Consider the following 24,792-nt stretch of genomic DNA (forward strand, 5'->3'; position numbering starts at 1 on the left):
GATAAACCACCCCCACTTTTAGTGCAACCCATAAAGGAATGCAACCTCAAGGTAAGAACTAACTGGAACAAAATGATACATGCTCTAGAACCACAACTGGGCTGTGTATTCCCTCAGGAGTTCAAGGAATCTCACACTTTGAGCTTACATTGGTGGAGTCACAAAATCATACTGTCCATAGGCATGTGACAGAAGAAAATTTAAAAATCTCTATAAGAAAGAATCCATCATCCTAGGTTTTAATTTATCAATAAAATAACAATTTTAAAAATAATTATGTATGACAGTATAGTAATAAGCACAACAGGAACTCAACAGCACAACCAAGAAACAGCATAAAAAACAGACAATACAAGTAGTCATTAAGACTTCATATATCAAAATTATCAGACACACACTACAAAATAAGCTAATTATGTTCAAAAAACAAAAGCCAAAATTGAAAATTCAAGTAGGAGACAAGAAAAGATAAAAAGCAAATTGCGTATGGTGGCTCATGCCTATAATCCCAGCACTTTGGGAGGCTGAGGCGGGCAGATCACCTGAGGTTGGGAGTTTGAGACCAGCCTGACAAACATGGAGAAACCCTGTCTCTACTAAATATACAAAATCAGCTGAGCATGGTGGTGCATGCCTGTAATCCCAGCTATTCAGGAGGCTGAGATAGGAGAAGTGCTTGAACCCAGGAGGTGGAGGTTGTAGTGAGCTGAGATCACGTCATTGCCCTCCAGTTTGGGTAACAAAAGCGGCAAAACTCCATCTCAGAAAAAAAAGCAATGAATCATACTTTTAAAGGAACCAAATAGAAATTTTAGAACTGAAAGATAAACAATTGAAATCAGGAACTCAATGGGTGATTAATTAATTAAATACAGGATAACAGAAGGTAAGAAAGACAGAAGAAATTATTCAAAAAAGATGAAAAATATCAATGAGAGCATAAGAAACATAAGAGATATATTAAAGATATCTAAAATGAAAGTTATAGTTTTATTCATTTTTGTGTGTGAGAGAGATTGTTCCAGAAGTAATTATGGTGGAGAATTTCCAAAAAATATTAAAAGACATTAATCAACAGACAAAATATTCAATAAATTCCACGTATGCAAATCAGCAAAAAGTTAAAGAAAATCTAAGAAAAACGGAAATTCATAAATGCTACCAAAAGAAAAAAGCAATTATGTACAAATAAGCAGAATGCAGAATGAGTGGGGAAGTCTCACCAGAAACAGTATTTTCAATGAGCTGAAAAAAATACTGGTCAAACTAAGATTTCTAATTTTTTCTTCTTCTTTCTTTTTTTTTCTTTTTTGGTACAAACAGGTTATCACTATGTTACTCAGACAGATCTTGAATCTTGGGCTCCAAGGATCCCACCTCAGCCTCCCAAAGCATTGGGATTCAAGATCCGTCTGCATAACATGGTGAAAATTAAACTCAAATATACCAGCATCTCTGTTAACTTTCTAAGAAGCAAAGGGTCGAGATACAAGACAAACATATCAAATTGGGCTGAAAAATTATACACTGCTTACAGAGGAACTCATGAACTGTCTTCATACAGGTAGGTGAAGAGTAAAAGGATGAAGAAAGCAACAGCATGCAGAAGATAACCATCAGGAAAGGTAGAAAGCCACCTGGAGCCCAGATCATCAGACTCCTGACCACCAGGGAGCAGCAGGGCCACTGCGGAACTCACCTCAAAGCTCAAGGACACGAGGACTGACAACCAACAAGACACAAAAAAACGAAACACTCCTCCTCCACCCATGGGAAGGCTAACCAGGGCCCACAGGAGTCTCCCTCTGGGAAAGAGGCACAGGCACGAAAACACAGCTCCTGCAAAGCCCAGGGTCAGAGGCAAGCCCTCAAGCTCAGGATGAAACAGGCATGCAGAAACACCACAAGCAGCCCCTTGGCACACGGGAAAACCACAGCAGCAAGAAAGCTTAGGCTCGACCCAGCTCATGCCTGCAGTGACTCAACACCCCCTCCCACAAGCCACCCACCTCCCCAAAGCCTTAACAGAAGAGGTGACACTGTTTTCAGGCATAAGTATGCCTTCCTCAGTCTCTCCTGTCCTACTCCACCCCTTAGCCATCAGCCCATATCCCAGCACGCACCCACCCCAGTCCTAGGCAAGCATTCATCTATTTATCTCTGTAGGCCATGTGTTTTTTTGTTTTTTTTTTTTTTGAATGGTGTACTGGACTGAAGAGTGTCCTCTAAAAATTCACATCCACTCACAACCTGTGACCATGACCTTACTTGGAAACAGGATTTTGGCACAGGTAATCATGTTATGATGTGGCCGCACTGAATAGGAAAGGTTCTGAATCCAACGTGACTGGTGTTCCCAACGAGAACGGGAACTATGGACACACAGGGTAAAGGCAATGTGGCAACTGAGGCAGGGATTAGAGTTATGAGAGTTATGCTGCCGCAAGCCAAAAGTATCAAGGACTGCTCACAACACCAGAAGCCAGGTGACAGGCATGGAGCAGATTCTCCCTCCAAGCCCCGCACCGCGCCCGCCCCCCGCCCGCCCCAGGAAGGAACCCACTCAGCTGGAACCTGGATAATAGACTCTGGCCTCCTGAAGTGTAAGGGAACAAACTTCTGTTGTGTTATGCTACAGTTTATGATCATTTGTTATGGTAGTCCTAGCAAACTAACACAAATTCCATAAAACTAGAAATAAACTGTCTATAGAAATCTAATAAAGAAATAGTAGCATTTTCTTCAAAAAAGTATCACACAGAAGTTCCATGAAATAGCGTGAATCTCACAAATACAATGCTGAAAAAAAGAAGCCAGGCACAAAAGAATACATACTGTATGATTCCATTAATATAAAGTTTAAAAAACAAGACAAAAGTAATTTTGCTGCTTAGGTATGTATAATTCAAAGAAGAACAATATGAAAACTGAAGGTTCTAAGAAGTCAGTCAGATAGGAGACAGTTCTAGGGAAGATGGAGAGGAAATCAGAATCAGTAAGAAGAAGAAAATGAGGCTGAAATAAAAAGAGCTGGCTGCTTTATAAATATTTCTAGACTCAGTGGTGTTTATGATTTTGGCTTTATAATAAGTTCAATTATACACCTGTGTTCTATTTCTGCATAGTTCACAATAGTTTCTTTTATTTCTTTAAACAAAAGAAAAAAGGGAAGAAGAAAGGAAATAAAGCCACCAGTTACAATGCCAGTAGCTTCCTGAGATTTGGAAGTATGTCCCCCAATGCCAACAGTTCCAAGGGCAGCCACTTGATTCTCAACGTCCTCACTGTGGCAGAGGTGGCGGTTCCTCTGGGAGCCTAGCTGGGTGGTACAGCAGTTGAAGTCACTCCTGGAAGATCACTCTGGGTACCCTTCCTTCCTCCATCCTTCCAAATCACTGAATCACTTCCTATTTATAATATCTACAGTAATTTCTCTTAATAGCACATACACAGACAAATACAGTTCATCTAGAAAGGTTCAAGAAAAAAACAAAGTGGTATTACCAACATAAAGTATTAACAGTGACAAAGCAGAGGGTTAGATATTGAACTTTAGAGGAATGCTTATCCATCATTCCTAACAGATGTCTTAGCACAAGCATAAAAACTAAATCTTAAACAGTTTATGGAGTTAATTTTTTAACTTTTATAAAACAAAAAAAGGTGGAGAAGAAAGGATAAAGTAGAGAGGCATGGAGAGCAATAAAAAACAGTTGTTGTTACCTGGAGTCTTGTATTCATTTCCAAGAAATAAAAGTTCTTCTTAGAGTCCACAAGAAACTCTACGGTCCCAGCAGAGGAGTATTTTACCGCTTTGGCAAGAGCTACAGCTTGTTCTCCCATTGCTCTTCGAGTCTCCGCATCCAAAAACATGCTACATATACAGAAAGAATATTTGTCTGCATTTTGGACAAAAATCAACTTATCTTTTGTGTACATTACATAAATGTTTTCTTAAAATTTACTCAGCGATAAATTCTATATCAGTTTAAGAATTCAAAATATTATATGCTTTACATATGTTTTATAATATGTTGACTATACTAAGCCTAACATGCTTAAATAAGTCAACTTTATATTTTTATAAAACTAACATTTGAACTTTTCACATTACACTGCAACTTCAATCCATTTACAAAATATATAACTGCTCCTCATTTACAAAATAAATAACATACTCTTCACATGTTGTATTATTTAGCATATATATTCAGAATTGCTTGGAGTCAAAAAGAGAAAAATAACTTCTTAGAAACTAATATACACAATCAATCCTCATTGTTCATGGAGTTCATATTTACAAATTTGCCTACTTGCTGAAATTTATCTGTAACCCCAAAATCAATGCTTAAGGCACTTTCACGGTCCTTTGTAAGCAAGTGCAGAGAGGTGAAAACTCTGAGATGCCAGCATGCTAAGGCTGAACAAGGTGACATTCTTCCTTCTTGTTTCAATGCTCATATTATAACAAACATCCTTTTCAAGGTTTATTTAGTGTCACTTTTTTTTTTTTTGCATTTGTGTGTGTGCTTTTTTGCATGTGTGTGTGTGTGTGTGTGTGTGTGTGTGTGTCATTTCACTGTCTGAAATGGCCCTCCAAGCATTGTGCTTAGGTGCTGTCTGGGGTTCCCATGGGCAAGAAGGCCAAGAAGTACTACTGTCTGGAGAAAATGTGTGTGGGATAAGCTTCATTCAGGCATGTGTTATAGCCTTGTTGGCCGGGACTTTGAGTTCACTGTTAATGAATCAACCACAGATATTAAATAAGAAATACACATAAAACAAGATTATGTATTAATTCACTGAGGAAAATATTATGAGTAGAGGTTCACAGGAACCTAACCCTGTATTTCCCCTAAGAGCAATTTCTCAGTGTTCACTAACTCAGTAATCAAGGTGACTTTAGAGAACATAACTGCCACAAATAACAAGAATCAGCGATACATCTACTAAATCCTACAAGTTGGGCTTCAAGATACCAAATTTACCTTCAAGCAGGCAAGTTAAGCTAAAATGATTTCAACAAACCCTGAAAAAATATCATCAAACAACTTCTGCATTTTCACAGATTTTGCTGCTATGAAAGAAAAGTTCTGAGAAACAAAACATTAATTACTTTCCTACTTGTGGATTAAAATTATTCTCAAATGAGCAGGACTGAGATGATAGGTTATAAAAGTTTTATTATAGAATAGTATGATAAACTTGCATAAACCTGCCTCCAGTATATAGCAATTATTAATACACAGCCACTCTGGCTTTATCTATGCTTCATGCCCACCTCTCTACCAGGCCTACCCCTTATTTTTTTTAAAGTAAATCCCAAATTAGGTATCATTTCACTGGTAAAAAATACATATCTGTTTCTATAAGATAAGCACTTTTTTTGTAACACAATTATAAGAGAAACAAGAACTCCTTAAAAGCATTTAATATCGACTTGGTATTCAGATTTCTCTGTCTCATAAATATCTTCATACAGTTGATTTCTTTGAATCAGGATCCAAATATGGTCCAAAACTGCACTGAATTGTTTTTTGTATCTTAAGACTCTTTTATTCTGTAATGTCCCTTGCCCATTTTCTGGCCAAGAATCCGATCATTTTCCTGTCTCATTTCTCACATTCTTGGTTCTACTGCACGCAACCCCACGGTGTCTTTTAACATTCATATCACATTTCTATTTCATATAGACTGCTGGTTAGACCCAGAGCCTTGAATATATTCAAGTTGATTTGGGGTGAGGGAAGGGGACAAGAAGAGTTCACAGGTGGGAAGTATACTTCCTACTGTCTCCCTTTTGGTGAAGTTAGAATAAATCAATGGTTTCAAGTGTTATGAGTCTTATCTATAATAAACATAGTTTGCATTAACCTAATGCATAGACATAGATGACATTTCAACAATAACTGGCTGACAAAACTAATGCAACCAAAAGAAAAAATCCTAACAATTAATATTATAACATTTGGAGAATCTGAGTGAAGCTGTATTTTTCTATCTGGTCTTATTCTATATTTTTCCTTATTTATTTATTTATTTTTTAATTTTGAGACAGGGTCTTGCTCTGTCACCCAGGCTGGAATGTAGTGGCATGATCTCAGCTCACTGCAACCTCAACTCCCAGGATCAAGCAATCCTCCCACCTCAGCCTCCCAAGTAACTGGAACTACGAGCATAGGCCACCACAGTCAGCTGATTTTTTACTTTTTTGTGGAGATGAGGTCCCACTCTGTTGCCCAGACTGGTCTCAAACTCTTAAGCTCAAGCAATCCTCCCACCTCAGCCACCCAAAGTGGTAAGATTACAGGCGTGAGCTACCGTGCGTAGCTGATTCCTACTCTAGGAACTGAAAACTACATATTCCATTTAACATTTCACAGTGTACGAATACATATCAAGTCAGTATTAATGATGAGTTCTAGTTTTTTCATTTTGATTCCTACTGCTATAAGTTTTCCTCTAAATAAGTAGATAAGGTATTCATATGAAAAGTTTGCATTTCTATACAAAGAGAAGAAACAAACAGATTTTATGATTCAAATCTTTCAGTCTGTGAAAGATTTCTATCCCAGGTAAGACTTGAGTAGGTTTTGAATAGAAACAGAATGTTAGTTGAATTGGAATCGATAAGGCAGTTAAGGAAACAGAAAATTGCGAGACAAGCGTGTTGAAGCCTCCTACTGTTCCACCAGCATTCTTTTTCCCTTTCTTCCAAACTACAGTACTACAGGACTTTGGTTTAAGAAAAAGATATTTACAAGTCTCCCTAGCTAAATACCTAACTTCACATCAACACCAAGTAATTAGCTTTGGCTTCCAGGATCTTCCTAAAGACACAGGGAGAGGATTCCCTTTGGCTTTTCTTCTTCCTCCCTTCTTACATCCTGGACCTGGGCCATGAGAACTCATGGCCACATGTTATGTAAGCTACACAGTTCTTCACAGCATACTGGCTGATATGTAAGCACAAGCATCCCATGAGAACAGGAAGTGGAAGCTGGCAGTTTCACAAGGCTGGGGCTAGAAACTAGCACAGCATCATTTCTAAGTAGTCTATAGGTCAAGCATTCACAGAACACAGAATCAAGGAAATGGAACACTGATCCTTCCCCTCATTGCTCAAAGAGAAAAATGTCAAAGGATTCAGGGTCCGTGTCTTAAAACGAATACACTATGCCATATTTTTAAAATCCAATATAACTAAAATAGGGTTTAATTTTTACCATTACTCTAGGGTTAAAAATTCACTCACATTCTCACTATTTTCAGAAACCATATAGTCATTATATCAAGATATGCTAACTCTGCTGATTAAAGCTACAATATGCTATATTTCTTAGTGTCTGATAATAAAAAATAACTAGGAACACTCACCTGAGGATTTTTAAGAACAAAGAGATACCAGAGGACATACAAATAGCAACCTAGCATCCAATTAGAAACAAGGCTCCATACACCAAACTCATGAAAGGTGTCCTAAAGAAGTACCCAAAGTGGTTCTGATAAATCAAAGAATTTCCAAGAACCACACTCCAGAAGCCTTTCATGATAGGATAAATTCAGGATCAAGTTTATGAGACCTTCACCAACATGAAAGTCTAGAAGGCACGTATCTCAGAAATCCTGTGAAATACCATCAGGTTCCATACTTTCTAGAAGCCTGGAGCAGTCACAATTGGTTCTCTACCCAACTTTCTCCTCTAATAAAGACCCACTTCTGCTGGGTGTGGTGGCTCATGCCTGTAATCCCACCACTTTGGGAGGCTGAGGCGGTTGGATCACCTGAGGTCGGGAGTTCGAGAACAGCCTGACCAACATGGATAAATCCTGTCTCTACTGAAAATACAAAATTAGCTGGGTGTGGTGGCACATGCCTGTAATCCCAGCTACTCAGGAGGCTGAGGCAGGAGAACCATTTGAAATCCAGGAGGCAGAGGTCGCAGTGAGCCAAGATCACATCATTGCACTCCAGACTGGGCAACAAGAGAAAAAAAAAAACACCTCACTTCTTTTTCACGTATTCTCCCACTTTTACACATTAAAGCACTGAGGAAATCAAGTAACAAATTCTTAATTATATAAATATGCAGTAATAGAGTCTACATGAACATTAATGCAACTGTGACCAATAAAGCAAACAAATAAAAAAGAAATGTGGCTGGGTGCAGTGGCTCACACCTACAACCCCAGCACTTTGGGAGGCTGATGTGGGCTAATCACTTGAGGCCAGGAGTTCAAGGCCAGCCTGAGTAACACAGCAAAACCTCATCTCTACAAAAAATACAAAAATTAGCTGGACATGGTGGTGCTCGCCTGTAGTCCCAGCTACGTGGGACGCTGAGTTGGGAGGATCACTTGACTCCGGAGGGTGGAGGCTGCAGTGAACCGTGATTGCACCACTGCACTCCAGCCTGGGCAATAGAGTGAGACCCTGTCTCAAAATAAATGAATACATAAATGTAAGAAATGCATAAAAGCAGCCACTTTATAAATGTTCCTTGGAAGAGACTTACCTTGGTGCTTCCTCCACCACCTTCTGATTTCTTCTCTGAATTGAGCACTCTCTTTCATTAAGCCACAAAGCATTCCCATGTTTATCACCTAGAACCTGGAAGAGCAATACCATTTGAAAATCCATATAGCCACACCCACAAAGTAGATGATGGTTAATATTTTCCCCATGCAACATCTCTTGGTTTTTAATATTCAAACCTCACAGAATATATATACCTCTCAAAACATTCTTTTGATTCATGTTAACATAGGAAAAGTACATTACTCCAAATGATTGATGAAACATTTTTATCACAAAGATTTGAGGAAAAAGTGTTCGTATGACCTTTCAAATACTGTGAGTAAAACATCAGAATCAGTTGTACAAGTTTTGTGAAGGACACTGAGTGTTAGTGAAGGGGATAAATGCTGGATGTCGGTATTGCTGAGAAGTGCCACCACAGCTTCATTACAAACATCTGCTTGATGTTACCATTATTAAATGTCTGTTGATTGGGAAATGACATAGTATGCATTTACATCCAATATGTAGTATGTTATTTATATATGGATGTCTTTACTGTGGTTTATTTTTGTTACAGGAAACTGGTAAAATGTTTAGAGTTAATATTCAACGCATTATAATTTTTCCCATTGTGATACTTACTGAACATCTCTAACCCGAAAATCTGAAATCCAAAATGCTCCAAAAGCTGTAAATTTTTGACATGACTTTCAAAAAAAATACTCACTGAAACATGAATTTTCAGATTAGGGATACTCAACCAGTAGGTATAGATGCAAATATTCCAAAACCCCTAAAAATCTGAAATCTGAAACACTTCTGATCCCAAGTATTTCAAATAGGAGATATATTCAACCTGTAATGGAAAAAGTTGAGATTGCCAGATAAAATACAAGATATCCAGCTAAATTTAAATTTCAGATAAACAATGAATAACTTTTTTCTAGCTATGTCCCAAGTACTACATGGAACAATGATTTAAAAAATCATTATTGATCTGAAATTCAAATTTAACATGTATCTTTTTCAGCTAAATCTGGAAACTCAAAAAACAGATATTCATTACAGTTTTTCCCTAGAACATCTGATTTTTGCAAATGGACCAATCTATTTTCAGAATTAAGGAGATGATGTATATTTCTGAATACATATATTAGGTTCACAGAGGTAAGATCTGTTTTAGAAGCCAAAAGACCAGGCACTAATTTTAGTTCCAAACAGCTATGCAACTTCTCTGGACAAGTCATTCTGTTTCTTCATGCATTATAAACAGCAGATTATATCAATCTTAATACTTTACATGGCTGCTGAAAGACATCAAATAAATAAAGATCGTGGTTATAATTGGTAAACTATAAAACAAATAGTTAACATATGACTGTAAAGTTAATTTTTAGGAACAACCCTTTCTGAAACTCAAGAATGATTCCAAGCAGTGAAGGAAAACAGAACAGCAATAAAATGCCAATAAGCTTGAATTTTCTAAGACTCAAAAGTGGCTACATGAAGTAAATCTAAAAATATTTGAAATCATTAAAATAACTCTAAACCTCTTTTTAAATTCTAGTTGACAAGAAAGTAAAAGCAGACAGTCTCCAAGAAACAAAGCCAAAATAACCATGACTTCTCAGAAATATTTCCAACTATAAAATATCAGATTCATATACAGAATCAAGAGTTTGCTCTACTCTAAATTCTGTATACTCTCTCACTTCATTTTTTAAAAATTCTGTGCATTTGCTAGGTATTCAATAAAAAAGATTTGGTGATTATTTATTTCATTAAATAAATGAGGAAGTTATGTAACTAGAAGACATTATAAGTAAATAGTGCTTTTAAGGGAAGTTAATCCTTAAATGCACCATGAGTTTTTTTTTAAACTTTATAGGTTTACATACTGAACGTGGAAAAATCTCTAAGTTATACTGCTTCCTGAAAAAGCTTTATGATAATAGACTATGCCACATAGTTCAAGCCCACTGGCATCCCTAGACCCATCCCAGGAAATGCCAGTAGTGCCCTGGCTGAGAAATACTGGTTTACGCCACATAGAGTGGTGCCATTCACACTGCCAGTGCAGTTTCAGTATGGAAAGGACACCGTATATAATGGTTCATGTGAAAAACAATAGATGACATACACATATATACTTCATAGTCTATGTATGGAGGAAGAGCCAAGCAACTGTAACGGTGCCTGCATTTAGGGACAGAAACTAGAGGACTTAGAGAGAGGGTAAAAGGGATGCTTACTTTTATTGACTACCATTTACCGTGTGCAGAAATTACCCAATACAAATAAATAAGTGAAAACTAAAGAAAAGTAAGCTGAAAACCCTTCCAAGTGTGGATCAGATATGAGAACATCTGTGTTGCCTATTTAAGCTACTGGGAGGCATTTTCACCTATGTTTAAAAATATCACCCAGGCTGTATGCCATGGCTAAATAAACTAAAAAGCTGATGTGGATATGTAATTATTTAACACAAAATAACAAATATTTATTGAGTATTAGTAATATGAAAGACAATAGCCTGGTTGCTGGGGACAGCAAATGAGTAAGACCTACTCTCTACCTTCAAAGACCTCATGGCCTATTAGGAAATTCAACTAGCTAAAGATAAAACAGCCTACCTAAGTGGTCTTCCAGTAGTGTGAACAAGTGACAGATGGGGAATATAGTGAAGGACAAAATTAATTCTTCCCCCTAGGATCTTACAAGAAGGACAATCTAAGTATCTCTGCTAAATTACAGATTTAAATAGCCAACTGTCTGCTCAACACCTACACTTCGATATCTAATGGGCATTTCAACCTTGATTTGTCCAACTTTATAACCTGATTTCCTCTCTCAAAAACATACACCTCTCACAGTCTTTCCTATCTCAGTAAAAGCCCATTCCATTCTGCTCATTTCTCAGGCCAAAACCCTAAAATCACCTTATTATTTTTTCTTAAACATAACATCCATCTATTAGAAAATCTGATATACCTTCACAAAATATCCAGAATTCAATCATATCTCACCACCTCCACTGCCAACCCTATGGCCCAGGCCACCATCATTTTCTCAGCAAAATTACAACTGCAAGAACCTCCAAAGGGATCTCTCAGCTTTCATGCTGGCTTTCAATTGCAAAGACTCAATGACTACCATGTGCCTCCCTTTCTTAACTGTGTTGAATAGGGATATTCATTGGCGTGTCATATACTTTTATCGTCATTGTATGCTGAATGAATGGATATCAGACTCTCTTTAAATTCAGGTCTTTACACCAGAAGAACTGCTCTTGAAGGACCATACATAAGAAGTCTCAGGCCAGGTGTGGTGGCTCATGCCTGTAATCCCAGCACTTTAAGAGGCCAAGGTGGGTGGATCATTTGAGGTCAGGAGTTCGAGACCAACCTGGCCAACATGATGAAACCCTGCCTCTATTAAAAATACAAAAATTAGCCAGGTGTGGTGGCACATGCCTGTAATCCCAGCTACTCAGGAGACTGAGGCAGGAGAATCGCTTGAACCTGGGAGGCAGAGGTTGCAGTGAGCCAATATCACACCACTGCACTCCAGCCTGGGTGACAGAGTGAGAATCCGTAAAAAAAAAAAGGCTCATCCAAACCTGGCCCAAGTTAGAAAGGAAGCTGTATGTATTCTGTTTATGGGAGGGCATGATCATTGAGGGCCAAAGAGTGGGTTGTGGTAGGTAGTATCCAAAGATGACCCCATATACAACAAAAATCCTGGTACTCCCACCCTTATATAATCCCATCCAATAATGATTTTAGACTGGGAAGGAACTTTGCAAATGCAACAAAACTCATTCGGTGCCAGTTCTGAGCCTAAATCTTCATAAGGTAGGACAGTGATTTCAAACAGCTCTGACCAGTGACAAGAATTCTGGATATTCTTTTAGAAATGCTACATGGAGAAGACATGTGGAGATGCTCCAAGAGTTCACAGAGAAAAAGACAGAGACCCTGCTGTCCATCAAAGTGCCTCAGCTGAGCTCAGGCTTTACACCATCCCTCCAGGGAACCTAACTCAGGACATTCTAAACAGTCAAGTCCCAGTATAATGACTGCCCCGGAGAACAACATGTGATGCAAAAGCAACAGCCAGCTGAACCCAAGCAACCCACAGAATCGTGAGGGATTGTTAAATGTTGTCCTGTGCTTTGTGGGAAAACATACCAAAACATAAAATTGATCATTTTAAAGTGTATAGTTCAATGATCTTAAGTATATTTGTGTAGCCTTAAATGTTGTTTTAAATCACCACATTCTGAGATGTTTTGTCACTCAGCGAAAGATATTCAAAACACACAAAACAAGCAAGTGGATTTACCAAAGACATCGGATTCAAAATAACATTTATAATAGAAAGTAACGTTTACAACAGTATCTAAAATTATCAAATATCTAAGAATAAATCTAATGAAAGATACACAAAACCTACACTCAAAACTACAAAACAGTGCTGAAAGGAATTAAACAAGACCTAAATAATTGAAGAGATATTCCAGTTCATGGATTCATGAAAATTCCACATTGCAGGCTGGGCATGGTGGCTCATGCCTATAATCCCAGCACTTTGGAAGGCCGAGGCAGGCAGATCACTTGAGACCAGGAGTTTGAGGCGAGTTTGGGCAACAAGGCAAAACCCCATTTCTACAAAACATAGCCAGGTGTGGTAGCACATGCCTACAGTCCCAGCTACTGGGGAGGCTGAGGTGGAAGGACTGATTGAGCCTGAGAGGCCAAGTCTGTAGTGAGCCATGATTATGCCACTGCACTCTAGTCTGGGAGACATAGAGTAAAACCCTGTCTCAAAAAAAAAGAAAAGAAAGAAAGAAAAAGAAAATTCAATGTTGTTAAGATGTCAATTCTCCCCAGAATAATCTCTAGATTCAATATGACCCAAATCCAAATCTCCCATCAGATGGGGTGGGTGGAAGTGGAGGTGAGGGTGGGAATGGGTGGAGTGGGCTTGGGTGTCTCTAGGGGGAACAGATTGACAGCAAGGTCTAAAATGTTCATGGAAATTCAAAGAACCTAAAAAGAATCAAAACTATCTGAAGAAAAATAACACATTTAGACCACATACAGTATCAGGCTTCTAGATTTATTATAAAAGCAAAACAGTTAAGATAATGACTAAATCTCAGATATTTGCAACAAATGGTCATTGCAGCAAATGATGCTGGAAAAAGTAGATATCAGAATAAAAAAAAAATTTGCTGTGACTCTGCCTCACACCAAACACACAAAATACTACTAATTAATTTAAATATCATACCTAAAACAAAAAAAAACTCCTAACTAGGGTAAACAAAGTAGACTTAAACTCGACCGGGCGCGGTGGCTCAAGCCTGTAATCCCAGCACTTTGGGAGGCTGAGGCGGGTGGATCACGAGGTCAAGAGATCGAGACCATCCTGGTCAACATGGTGAAACCCCGTCTCTACTAAAAATACAAAAAATCAGCTGGGCATGGTGGCACATGCCTGTAATCCCAGCTACTCAGGAGGCTGAGGCAGGAGAATTGCCTGAACCCAGGAGGCGGAGGTTGCGGCGAGTCGAGATTGCGCCATTGCACTCCAGCCTGGGTAACAAGAGCGAAACTCCGTCTCAAAAAAAAAAAGTAGACTCAAACTCTATCTTACTATAATTCAGAACCTCTGTTTTTTCAGACATTATTATTAAAGTGAATAGGCAAGCTGCAGGAAGGTAGAAGGATACACTATACATACATCTGACAAATGACTCATAAGCAAAATAGATACAGAACTCTGATACTCCAACAATTTTTAAAAATCTAATTTGAAAAAGGAGGGAAAAGATGAAAGTTTGAAAAGTTCATTCATAAAATAAGACATTCAAATGGTCAATAAACTTATGAATACATGCTTAACATCATTACTCACGAGGGTAATGAGGTATTTTATATAAATATAAATATAAATATAAAATATCTCAATTTAGAAAATCTTTTTTAGAAGGCAAAAACAAAGCCTGTTAACCTCAGAAATAAATCGTGTTCATTGTTTTAAAACATCCAACTGATTATATAAGTTTGCATATTTTTTCTCACTTTAGAAAATGTGAGGCTCTATGTGATGATTTTTTTTACCCATAAACAATATCTATGTAAAGTGACCATTAAACTTAAAAAACAAACTGACAGAATCAAGGACATTTTATATCATACCCTGTCAGAAAAGACAAGGTCAGCAAATAACGTTTTATTTATCTGGTTCTCTCGCCACACCAAATTAAGATGAAAAATATACTTAAAATTCATTATTTCTAATTTGACTTTTTTTTTTATCAATTTTAGCCATTCCATATCAATTCATAGTCATAAATTATAAAATTAGCATGAAGGCATTTTCAACAAGCAAATAAAAACTTCAGCATACTTGTCTTCCATGTTTTATTTTAGAACACCCATTGTGTTTTGCCAAAACCTGTGCCTCTACAACCACTTTAAGGATTAATCTGAATAGAAGAAATGATTTATGCATCTCTATACAACCAGCTCCTAGAAGAACACCTGTCACAGGTACACGGTCATTTGGTAAACTGAAGCAGCACAAGAGTCCAGGTCAGGTCCTTTTCTTTTTAAAAAATACACTATAATGGCCCAGTCTTGGAAGGAGATCAGCCTGGTCAGCTATCCTGAGAATGCTTTTTTTGGAGGTAGATTTTCATATCTTTCCCAATCCCAACCAACATCCTAGCACTTTAGCAGAAAGTATAACAGATTCCAAACGCAGGTAATGGATTTATTTTGTACATGTCAAAACAATTCACAATCATTCTAAATGGAAGAAAACATAATTCCAATAGGATTAAATGATATTATTTTAAAGTCAATAGTAATGAAAAAGCATCTTAAATGTACCAACCTGGATTTCTATATGACGAGGATTATCAATAAATTTTTCTATTAGTAGTCTATCATCACCAAAACTAGAAGCAGCTTCTTGAGATGACAATCTAAAACCATCCCTGTGGGGAGGGGGAGAAGAAAAGGAAGAACAGTCAGAATAACAAAACAAATAGAACTATCATTATAAAAGAAAACAAAATCAATTAAATATTTATTTTGGCTTACTTCTAAACAAAGCAAAAACATTCACTCAATATACAAATAATTTAGTTAATTTTGTTTAACCTGGAACTTTTCCACTCACTAACTCTATGACCATGGATGAGTTACTTAACTTCGAAGATTCTAGATTTTTTATTGAAACAGGAATGCTGATACTTTACCAACTGTTAAATACGGAAAAAAAATTTTTTTTATTTTTTATTTTTTATTTTTTTTGAGACGGAGTTTCGCTCATTACCCAGGCTGGAGTGCAATGGTGCGATCTCGGCTCACCGCAACCTCCGCCTCCTGGGTTCAAGCAATTCTCCTGCCTCAACCTCCCGAGTAGTTGGGACTACAGGCGTGTGCCATCATGCCCAGCTAATTTTTGTATTTTTAGTAGAGATGGGGTTTCACCTTGTTGACCTGGATGATCTTGATCTCTTGACCTCATGATCCACCCGCCTCGGCCTCCCAAAGTGCTGGGATTATAGACGTGAGCCACCGGGTTCGGCCCTTTTTTTTTTTTGAGAGGGAGTCTCACTCTGTCGCCCAGGCAGGAATGCAGTGGCGCGATCTTAGCTCACTGCAACCTCTGCCTCCCAAATTCAAGCGATTCTCCCACCTCGGCCGCCTGAGTAGCTGGGATTACAGGCGTGTGCCACCATGCCCAGCTAATTTTTGTATTTTTAGTAGAGATGGGGTTTCACCATGTTGGCCAGGATAGTCTCAAACTCCTCACCTCAGGTGAACCACCCACCTCAGCCTCCCAAAGTGCTGGGATTACAGGCATGAGCCACAATGCCCAGCCTAAATATGAAATTTTAATCAACCATACACAGCATGTAAAATTAATTCCATTTCTTCAATCATAATATACCTTAATTTCACTAGTAAAAATATAAAAATACATATTCATTTGATTCAGAAGTCAGAAGATGCAAAGAAAAATGTAGAGTCTAGTCACCTGCATGACTGGGGTGGAACTAGAGCAAATACACTCATTGAGACTGAACATGTAATAGGAAGATTCTCAAAAACATTGCTTAATATTTTAAATCCACATCTTGAAATGCAATTGCCTCCCACATACACCCACACAGGTCATTACGATTTTATCTTCTATAAAATTGATCAAAATTAGTAATTATAAAAGTATAATTTTAAAAAATAAAAATATGGACCTAATAACTGCTTTATATATTTTGTTCACAAACTATCATTTAAATAATTACTATTAAAATATGCCTATTATTCACATAAAAGAGCTCATTTGACCAGTCCATTAAAAACCCAAAACTGGCCAGGCACGGTGGCTTCCCTCAGGTCAGGAGTTTGAGACCAGCCTGACCAACATGATGAAACCCTGTCTCTATTAAAAATACAAAAATTAGCTGGGTGTGGTGGCGTGTGCTTGTAGTCTTGGCTGCTCAGGAGGCTGAAGCAGGAGAACTGCTTGAACCTGGAAAGCAGGGGCTGCAGTGAGTGGAGATTATGTCACTGCACTCCAGCTTGGGCAACTCACCCTTTAGAATGAGACTACACCTCAAAAACAAATAAACTTTAAAAACTAAATAAATAACCCAAACTTGCTTACCTAAAAGTAATTGAGCATATATTACCTTCCACTCATTTATATACTCAGCATATAAAATTTAATTCCTTTACATTTAATAAAGTTTCTTAATCTTAAGATTAAATGCCTGTATTTAATGTACAACATTAAAACAAAATTCTTCCAATCCTTTAAGTGGCAAATGATCCATCCAGTAAATATTAGAAATAACTATCTGATTTTCTTGTTTTTGTGCTTTAATTCCTTGTATATTTAATAAAGTTTCTTAATCTTAAGAATAAATGCCTGTATTTAATTTACAATATTAAAACCAAATTCTTCCAGTCCTTTAAGTTGCAAATGGTCCATCTAGTAATACCGGAAATAACTATCTGATTTGCTTGTTTTGGGTTTTCTTTTATAATGTCAGCTCTATTGCTCTATTTGTTTTGTTAATCTGATTTTTTTTTTCTTTTTACAGGGATGGTTTTTTTCATCTCAAGAGCTGCTTCTAGTTTTGGCGATGAGAACTACAATAGAAAAATTTAACCATAATCCTCATAGTAGTAATCCAGGCTGGTACATTTAAGATGCTTTTTAATTATTATAACTTTAAAATAATATCATTTAATCCTACACTCCACCTAGCACTATTAGAAACAACTAATTTACTTGTTTTTGTACAATATTGCAAGTAAACACTGACTAGAACACCAATTTCCAAATACTGCAAAAATCTCTTATTTCGGCTGGGCGCAGTGGCTCACGCCTGTAATCCCTGCGCTTTGGGAGGCCAAGGCGGGTGATCACAAGGTCAGGAGTTCAGGACCAGCCTGGCCAAGAGGTGAAACCTTGTCTCTACTAAAAATATAAAAATTAGCCGAGTGTGGTGGCAGGCACCTGTAATCCCAGCTACTTCAGAGGCTGAGGCAGGAGAATTGCTAGAACCCAGATAGCAGAGGTTGCAGTGAGCCAAGATCGCACCACTGAACTCCAGCCTCCAGCCTCCAGCCTGGGAAACAGAATAAGATGCTGTCCGCACCCCCCTCTCCCCCAAAAAAACTCTTATTTCTCAGAGGTCTCAGAGGAAAGGTATTAGGTTTCCTCAGTCCTCCATTAAATCATGGATTTAGGGGAATGGAGTTTAGATCTCAGGAGGCTGCAAACTTCAAAGAAACTGGAAGCTCAATGAATTAGTTTTCAATACCATATAATCAAATTTTTATTAGATTGGCTATAATAACTCACAAAGAAAAAATACAGTACTTTACAGTTTGCCTCTGCTATAATGATTGAGAGCTTCCATTCTGCATTTAAACCAAGAACACCACAAGTAGAAAGTCAAAGTCACCAAAATAAAATAAGCAGCAAGTTTGAAAGCATAGGCAACAATATATTTTGGAATTCATGGAAAACTGTATTATGAATATCATTTGTGACACTCACTTATACATTTATTCACTAAGTATTTACTTAACTTTGTGCCTGGTATATAATTTAGGTGCTGGAAATACAAAAATAAAACAGAAATTGCACTTACAATGCCAAAAGACTTAGTGGGGACATTCAAAAAAATACAGACATGATCAGTTTCCCAATCAGGCCATATACTTCACTTAAACTTGAATAGGCAAAAGAAAGCCAGAGATTACTATGAAAATATCTAAGTGAATCTTCAACTGTCTTTATCATTCTCGCCATAATTTACTGTATAATAATCACAAACTTTTTTTTAATCTTTCAGATGTCCTACAGATTCTAAGACAAGTCATAGATGCTACTTCCCCCAAAAAAGCACAGGAAAGATATCGCAAAAAAAAAAAAAAAAAGACACCCCTTAGGACACAGGCATAGAGCAATTAAGCTACTCAATTTTCCTTTGCACCCAAAAAATGCTAAAATCTTTGTGGATTATGTAAAAGTCAATTACTTACTCGAGAGGGAGAGAGGAAAAGAAGGAGTGGGTAAGTTGTGGCATGGTGTTAACTGCTAGGGGCTCCAAAAGACAGGCATGTGCATGTTTGCAATACTGTTCTTTCCCTTTTTAGGTAGTTTTGACTTTCCCAAATGAACAGGGGATACAGAGCAACTTTTCAAAATGAGGAGCTTGTACTATGAAATCAAATAATCATAACTATGTTGATCTCCATAAGTTTTCTGAGATCGTTTATTTATCAAGTTGAAGAGAGTAATATTTTAGGTAGAAATTATTCATGTATTTTGATTAATTTTATAAACACATTTTGAATCAATGTGCTATTTACTTGCCAAGAAAGAGTAAAATTATTTACAAAAGGATGCCTAATAGATGAATGGATATATTGATTTCTGAAAATACTAAGCTCTAAATTAAAATTTCTAGATCAACAGCAGCACAGCAAACCTCACTTCCAAGAAACTATAAAGAGTAATCCCCATCATAAAAGAGTATGCTGCTAACAGTAGCCTTGGAGAAATGACAGATAAGAAACCTGAGATCCTAAGATGAATAATGAAAAATAAATGCTAAGCGTTCAATGAAATTGCTATGTAAGTACTGTGCAAAACAGAAAAACAGTAAGAAAAAATTAAAGTCCACAAAATACACATCTCTTGCAAAACCATTAAGTTGTGTTTGACTTCTTTATTATACCGCTCTTTCCTACAAAATGAGCTGAAAAAGATTGTCTTTTGAAAAAGATGGCCACAACAGTATCTCCCATTCCACGTCCTCTTCTAAGGATCTTGCCCACGCTGTCATGGAGAAGAGTAGACTCAGTCCCTTACCCTTGAATTTGAGCAGAAGCTGTGTTGACTGGAGGGAAACCTGTGTAACTTCTGAGATTGGGTCATAAAAAGTATTCTAAATTACAAGAAGAGTGAATTCCATATAAAGGACACAGTAATTTCAAACTCAAGGAAAAAGAATATATTTCACACTCGAAAATTATCAAACTAATTCACTACTTTTATGGACTAGCAAACGAAAGCAAGTACATACTGAGGTAATACATTAAGTCTCAATGAAATTATAACTGCTTCTAAATATAGTTCACTTAAATCTTTAGATGACATTTAGAATTATATAGCCAAATGTTAGTAATTTCTGCCCGGAAAACAGAATCATGACTGTAATTTTTAAAAATATACTGTAAAAACAAAAAGAAAATCCTTTGTAAATGTGTAAAATAGCAAAAACCCTTTCTATAACAGGATAATCATAATCAAAATATAAATAAGAAAGGTTTCCAAATGATTTCAATCATTTTCCCATTCAAAAGATTAAAAATTAGATGGTTACTGTAATTACTCCATGATGCTTTTGGTATCTGTGTATCTGTCAGTTTAATAAAAACTGTGGTAACTGCAATTTTCATCAAAAGTGTACTTTGGACAGCCTCTCACCTGGTCTCTTCATCATCCCAAGCGATGCGCATGCCTTTCCCACCACCACCTGCTGAGGCCTTGATCATGACAGGGTAGCCTAACAGCAGGGAAGAATTAGACAGAAGTTCAGACTTTGATCATTGGGATGTATGAACATGACAACTGACCACATGTTCAATAACGCAGAAGACAATAATTAATTTATTTAAAAGTTCCTTTCTTTAGAGTCAGGAAAATAACACCAGTGTAATGATATATTTTTAAAATGAGAGTGTGACCACTTTAAAAGAAAAAAGAGTACTTACATCAATAAACATAACATTTTCCCCACTAATAAATGCTAAAAAAAAAAAGACATAAATTGACAGTGGATTCCAAAAAGAGAAGTACAGTATTAAGTAACCAAAGATAAAAGAAGCAACTTATATAGCACCAAGAAACATCTCCAAAGCTGAGGTCTGCATGCATAACAAACTAAATTTCCTTTTTTCAAAAATAGTGATTTTCAGGTACTTAAGGTATTTTCATCTGAGGAGTCACAGAGAACCCCTACAGCTTTTATCAGCAAGAACTGACATGATGGTACTGGGGGGAAAAATCCAAACATGGCTATGATTCTATGGACTGGAGAAGAAGCTCCAGCGCTCACTGGTATCAATGAAGAAGCTATTTCACTGTTCCATACATTCAACAGGGTGTTATGAAAATACAAAGTAAGGTCAAAACAAAGAACACTTCCAGCTAAAGTTTTATAAGGAAAAATAAACTCATAAAATGGTCATTATTACATGATTAAGCATTTAGTTATTATACAGTAAAATTTCTGAGAGCAAGAGTCCTTTATAACGATGCATCAAGAAAAGCGTAAAAGTTCCCTTCTTTAGATGTTTTCTAAAAACAAGGTAGAGATACTCCTATGTCTGGGACCATTTATTTATGATCTTTTCTGAAGAAAAAAGAGGTCAGTGAGCCCTTACAAGACCCTTCCCAGCCTGTGATGCTCTAAGGGCACTCAACTCAAGCTATAGGATCCTTAGAGGAAGAGGGAGAGAAGGCCAAATGTCACAGACCTTTTGACCCCCAAACCACAAAACATCACTCTTTACTTCAACTTAGTTAAAACAGCACCTGCTTCCTAAGTGTTTTCAATTTAAATTTTTTTATGTTCATTTCTATGGGCTCATATTTTTGAAACAATGCTCAGTGCACTGAGAAGAAAGATAAAGAACATGCTCTTACATTGACAGCCTTCAAATCCAGGAAGAGAGAGGCCAAGGACCCAAATAGTATCACTGCTGGCAATTGAACAAAGAAAGGATCATAGAGGTAGAGAGAAAAAGAATTAAGGAAAATGTATTATAGAAAGGGCCGTTTAGGCCAGGTGCGGTGGCTCACGCCTGTAATCCCAGAACTTTGGGACAGTGAGGCGAGCAGATAAGTAGGTCAGGAGATAGAGACCTAGACAACATGGTGAAACCCCGTCTCTACTAAAAAATACAAAAATTAGCTGGATATGGTGGCACACACCTGTAATCCCAGCTACTCAGGAGGCTGAAGCAGGAGAATCACTTGAACCTGGGAGGCAGAGATTGCAGTGAGTCAAGATTGCACCACTGCACTCCAGCCTGGCAACAGAGCAAGACTCCGTCTCAAAAAAAGCAGCAGGAGTGGGGGCATTTAAATGATGCTATGAAGAATGAGCAGGACTTGAACATTTCAGGCAGGAATAGTGGAGAAAACAGAGATGGGGATTACAGGACAAGTTTAAGGAATGACTAAAACCATTCAGTTGAAATACACAGAGTTATCTGTAGGATGGTAGGGGAAAAGACAATAGAAAACACAGATGCAGCAAAGTATGGAAGATTGTGCATGCTTTGAGTCTTGATTCCACACGAGATTACGCATGATTTTTAATCCTGCATGAGAGTGGCAAGAATAGCATTCGTCTGATTCACAATAACAAGCATAAAATAATCAGAATGAAATCAGTAGAGAAGAATTAGCCTATTTTAGGGGAGTGAAGAAATCCAATTAAAAATCGGATACTGGTATACCTGCAAAATCCTGTTTACAACAACTTAATAGATCCTTACCCTCACCCCCTCAAAAAAAAGTATTTTATCAATGCACCATCACAAATGATCCATATGACAGGAAACCACAAGAGCTGTGAGACAGCCAACATCTCTACTACATCCAGTTCCCTCTGAGGATTAAGAAATTTGCAGTTTTTCTGGCTCTAGTACTAACCTCATTTTAGTCATTTACTATGGACGCTAGACTATACAGTTTGTGAATTTCAAAATCAGACATGGAAATCATTCTTGCTCATAAGGAACAAGCAGGGGACACAAGATGCATACAAAAATTTGTCAACAAAAAATCATTAGATGCTCAAAAAAGGTGAGAAATCATTAGAGAATAGGGCAATATATGATAAGGCATTGTGGTGACCCAGTGCTGCTGGCATCATAGCATTAGACCTGTGAATACATGTAACCCAGGAAGGCAAGATTCCCTGACCAAAATCTCACAAACCAAATAGAAAAAGGTTGGGAGGGAGGAAGAAACTGATGCAAGTTAGTGAGACTAGCTTTTTTTTTTTGGCCTTGCTCTGTCACCCAGGCCAGAGTGCAGAGGTGCAATCTTGGTTCACTGTAGTCTTGAACTCTTGGGCTCAAGCAATCCTCCCACCTCAGCCTCCTCCATAACTGGAACAACAGGTGCACCCCAACACACTGAGATAATTTTCTTTTTCTTTTTTTTAAGATGGGGTCTGATTATGTTTCCCACAGTGGTCTGGAACTCCTGGCCTTAAGTGATCCTCTTGCCTTGGACTTCCAAAGTCCTGGGATTATAGGCATAAGCCACTGAACCTGGTTGATACTAACTTAATCTAATCCTTGAGCTATATTCTGAAATAATCTAACAGTAAAGTTTTCTACTTAACTTCTTACACCAAATAGGTCATTAGATTTCAGGCAGTATATATGCTGTCACCACACCATGGAGAAATAATACTTAAGACATCTGAAGAGTAGGGAAAAGAATAATCCACATACACAATGTTAAATATCAAATAGTCCAGTCCCTCATTCCTACTTTCTTGTGTCCTTGCCACTCTAATTAAGATAAGTAAACTGGAAGTGGAAGGAAAAACAAATTTAGTCAAAGGTTGGCATTCCTGGAAAAATCAGAAATGATCAAGTTGATGGTGCATGTTACCCCTCACTTACCTCGTCTGGACATGAAATTTCCACTAATGTTCTCTCACATTTTCTCATCCACTGGAGCACTTACTTCTGTGCTTGACTCTTGTCTATAATGTATTTGTTTAATTTTATGTTCTTCAGCTGACATATGTTTGAAACAGAATGACACAGTTTGGCTCTGTGTCCCCACCCAAATCTCATCTTGAATTGTAATAATCCCCATGCACTGTGGAAGGGACCGGTGGGAGGTACGTGAAGCATGGGGATGATTTCCCCATTCTGTTCTAGTGACAGTAAGTTCTCACAAGATCTGACAGTTTTGTAAGTGTCTGGTATTCTCCCTGCTGGCACACATTCTCTTCCTGTCTGGAGTCATGTTAAGATGTGATTTTGCTCCTAATTCACCTTCCACCATGATTGTGGGGCCTCCCCAGCCATGTGAAACTGTGAATGCATAAAACCTCTTTTTCGTTATAAACTACCCAGTCTCAGGTATGTATTTATTAGCAGTGTGAGAACGGACTAACACAAAGAACACAACAAAACACAAATTCTGCAAGGCTCTTAAAAGGAGGTAAATGTCCTAGTAGGAAGAGATTGCTTTAAAAAAACAAAACAAAACAAAAAAAACAAAGATCAGGCCCTAGTGTTCTTCCCAAGTTTTTCCTCACCTTCCTGCTCCTCTCATTGGATGCCTACTGCTACCACCTTCCCTCACCCCAAACACAGTGGTGACTCCCCTACTGACATTCCACCTCCAACACAGAGACAATCTCCATTCCTTATTCCCTTCTGCACATCAAAAGAGGCACCAATGCTTCCGAAAAGAAATCTACTAAGTACTGTATGAGTAAATACGTGAAGAAAATACAGAAACCTAAGTTACCAAAGTATACAGAGTTTCCATTCCTGCTTTTCTACTCAGTTTTCAAGGGCAGGTTTAAGTGCAGGACAAGATATCTTCTCTGGGTCCCTCACCTCCCAGCTACAAGTGAGTCTTACTTTCTACCACAAAGCAAGCAGTGTTCTTTCTAACTCTACCAT

At 37.6% G+C, this 24,792-nt stretch overlaps 1 protein-coding gene across 7 annotated transcripts in view; it reads right to left on the reverse strand.

Annotated features, from left to right (window-relative positions):
* Positions 1–24,792, reverse strand: part of PCCA (propionyl-CoA carboxylase subunit alpha) — a 445,241-nt gene that overhangs the window by 260,371 nt on the left and 160,078 nt on the right. For 6 of the 7 annotated variants that reach the window (XR_012514288.1, XR_012514289.1, XR_012514290.1 and 3 more), the window contains 4 exons: positions 20,552–20,630; positions 15,428–15,530; positions 8,517–8,611; positions 3,724–3,874 (listed from right to left, as the gene is read on the reverse strand). Coding sequence is in view for 4 of the 7 variants with exons in the window: in XM_003928223.3 (XP_003928272.1) it covers positions 3,724–3,874; positions 8,517–8,611; positions 15,428–15,530; positions 20,552–20,630 (428 nt within the window). In the remaining 3 variants the exon portion in view is untranslated. The remainder of the gene's footprint in view (positions 1–3,723; positions 3,875–8,516; positions 8,612–15,427; positions 15,531–20,551; positions 20,631–24,792) is intronic. The other variant, XM_074387479.1, reaches the window with a different exon arrangement.

Source organism: Saimiri boliviensis, chromosome 16 (genome assembly GCF_048565385.1).
Source record: "Saimiri boliviensis isolate mSaiBol1 chromosome 16, mSaiBol1.pri, whole genome shotgun sequence".
Taxonomy (NCBI): domain Eukaryota; kingdom Metazoa; phylum Chordata; class Mammalia; order Primates; family Cebidae; genus Saimiri; species Saimiri boliviensis.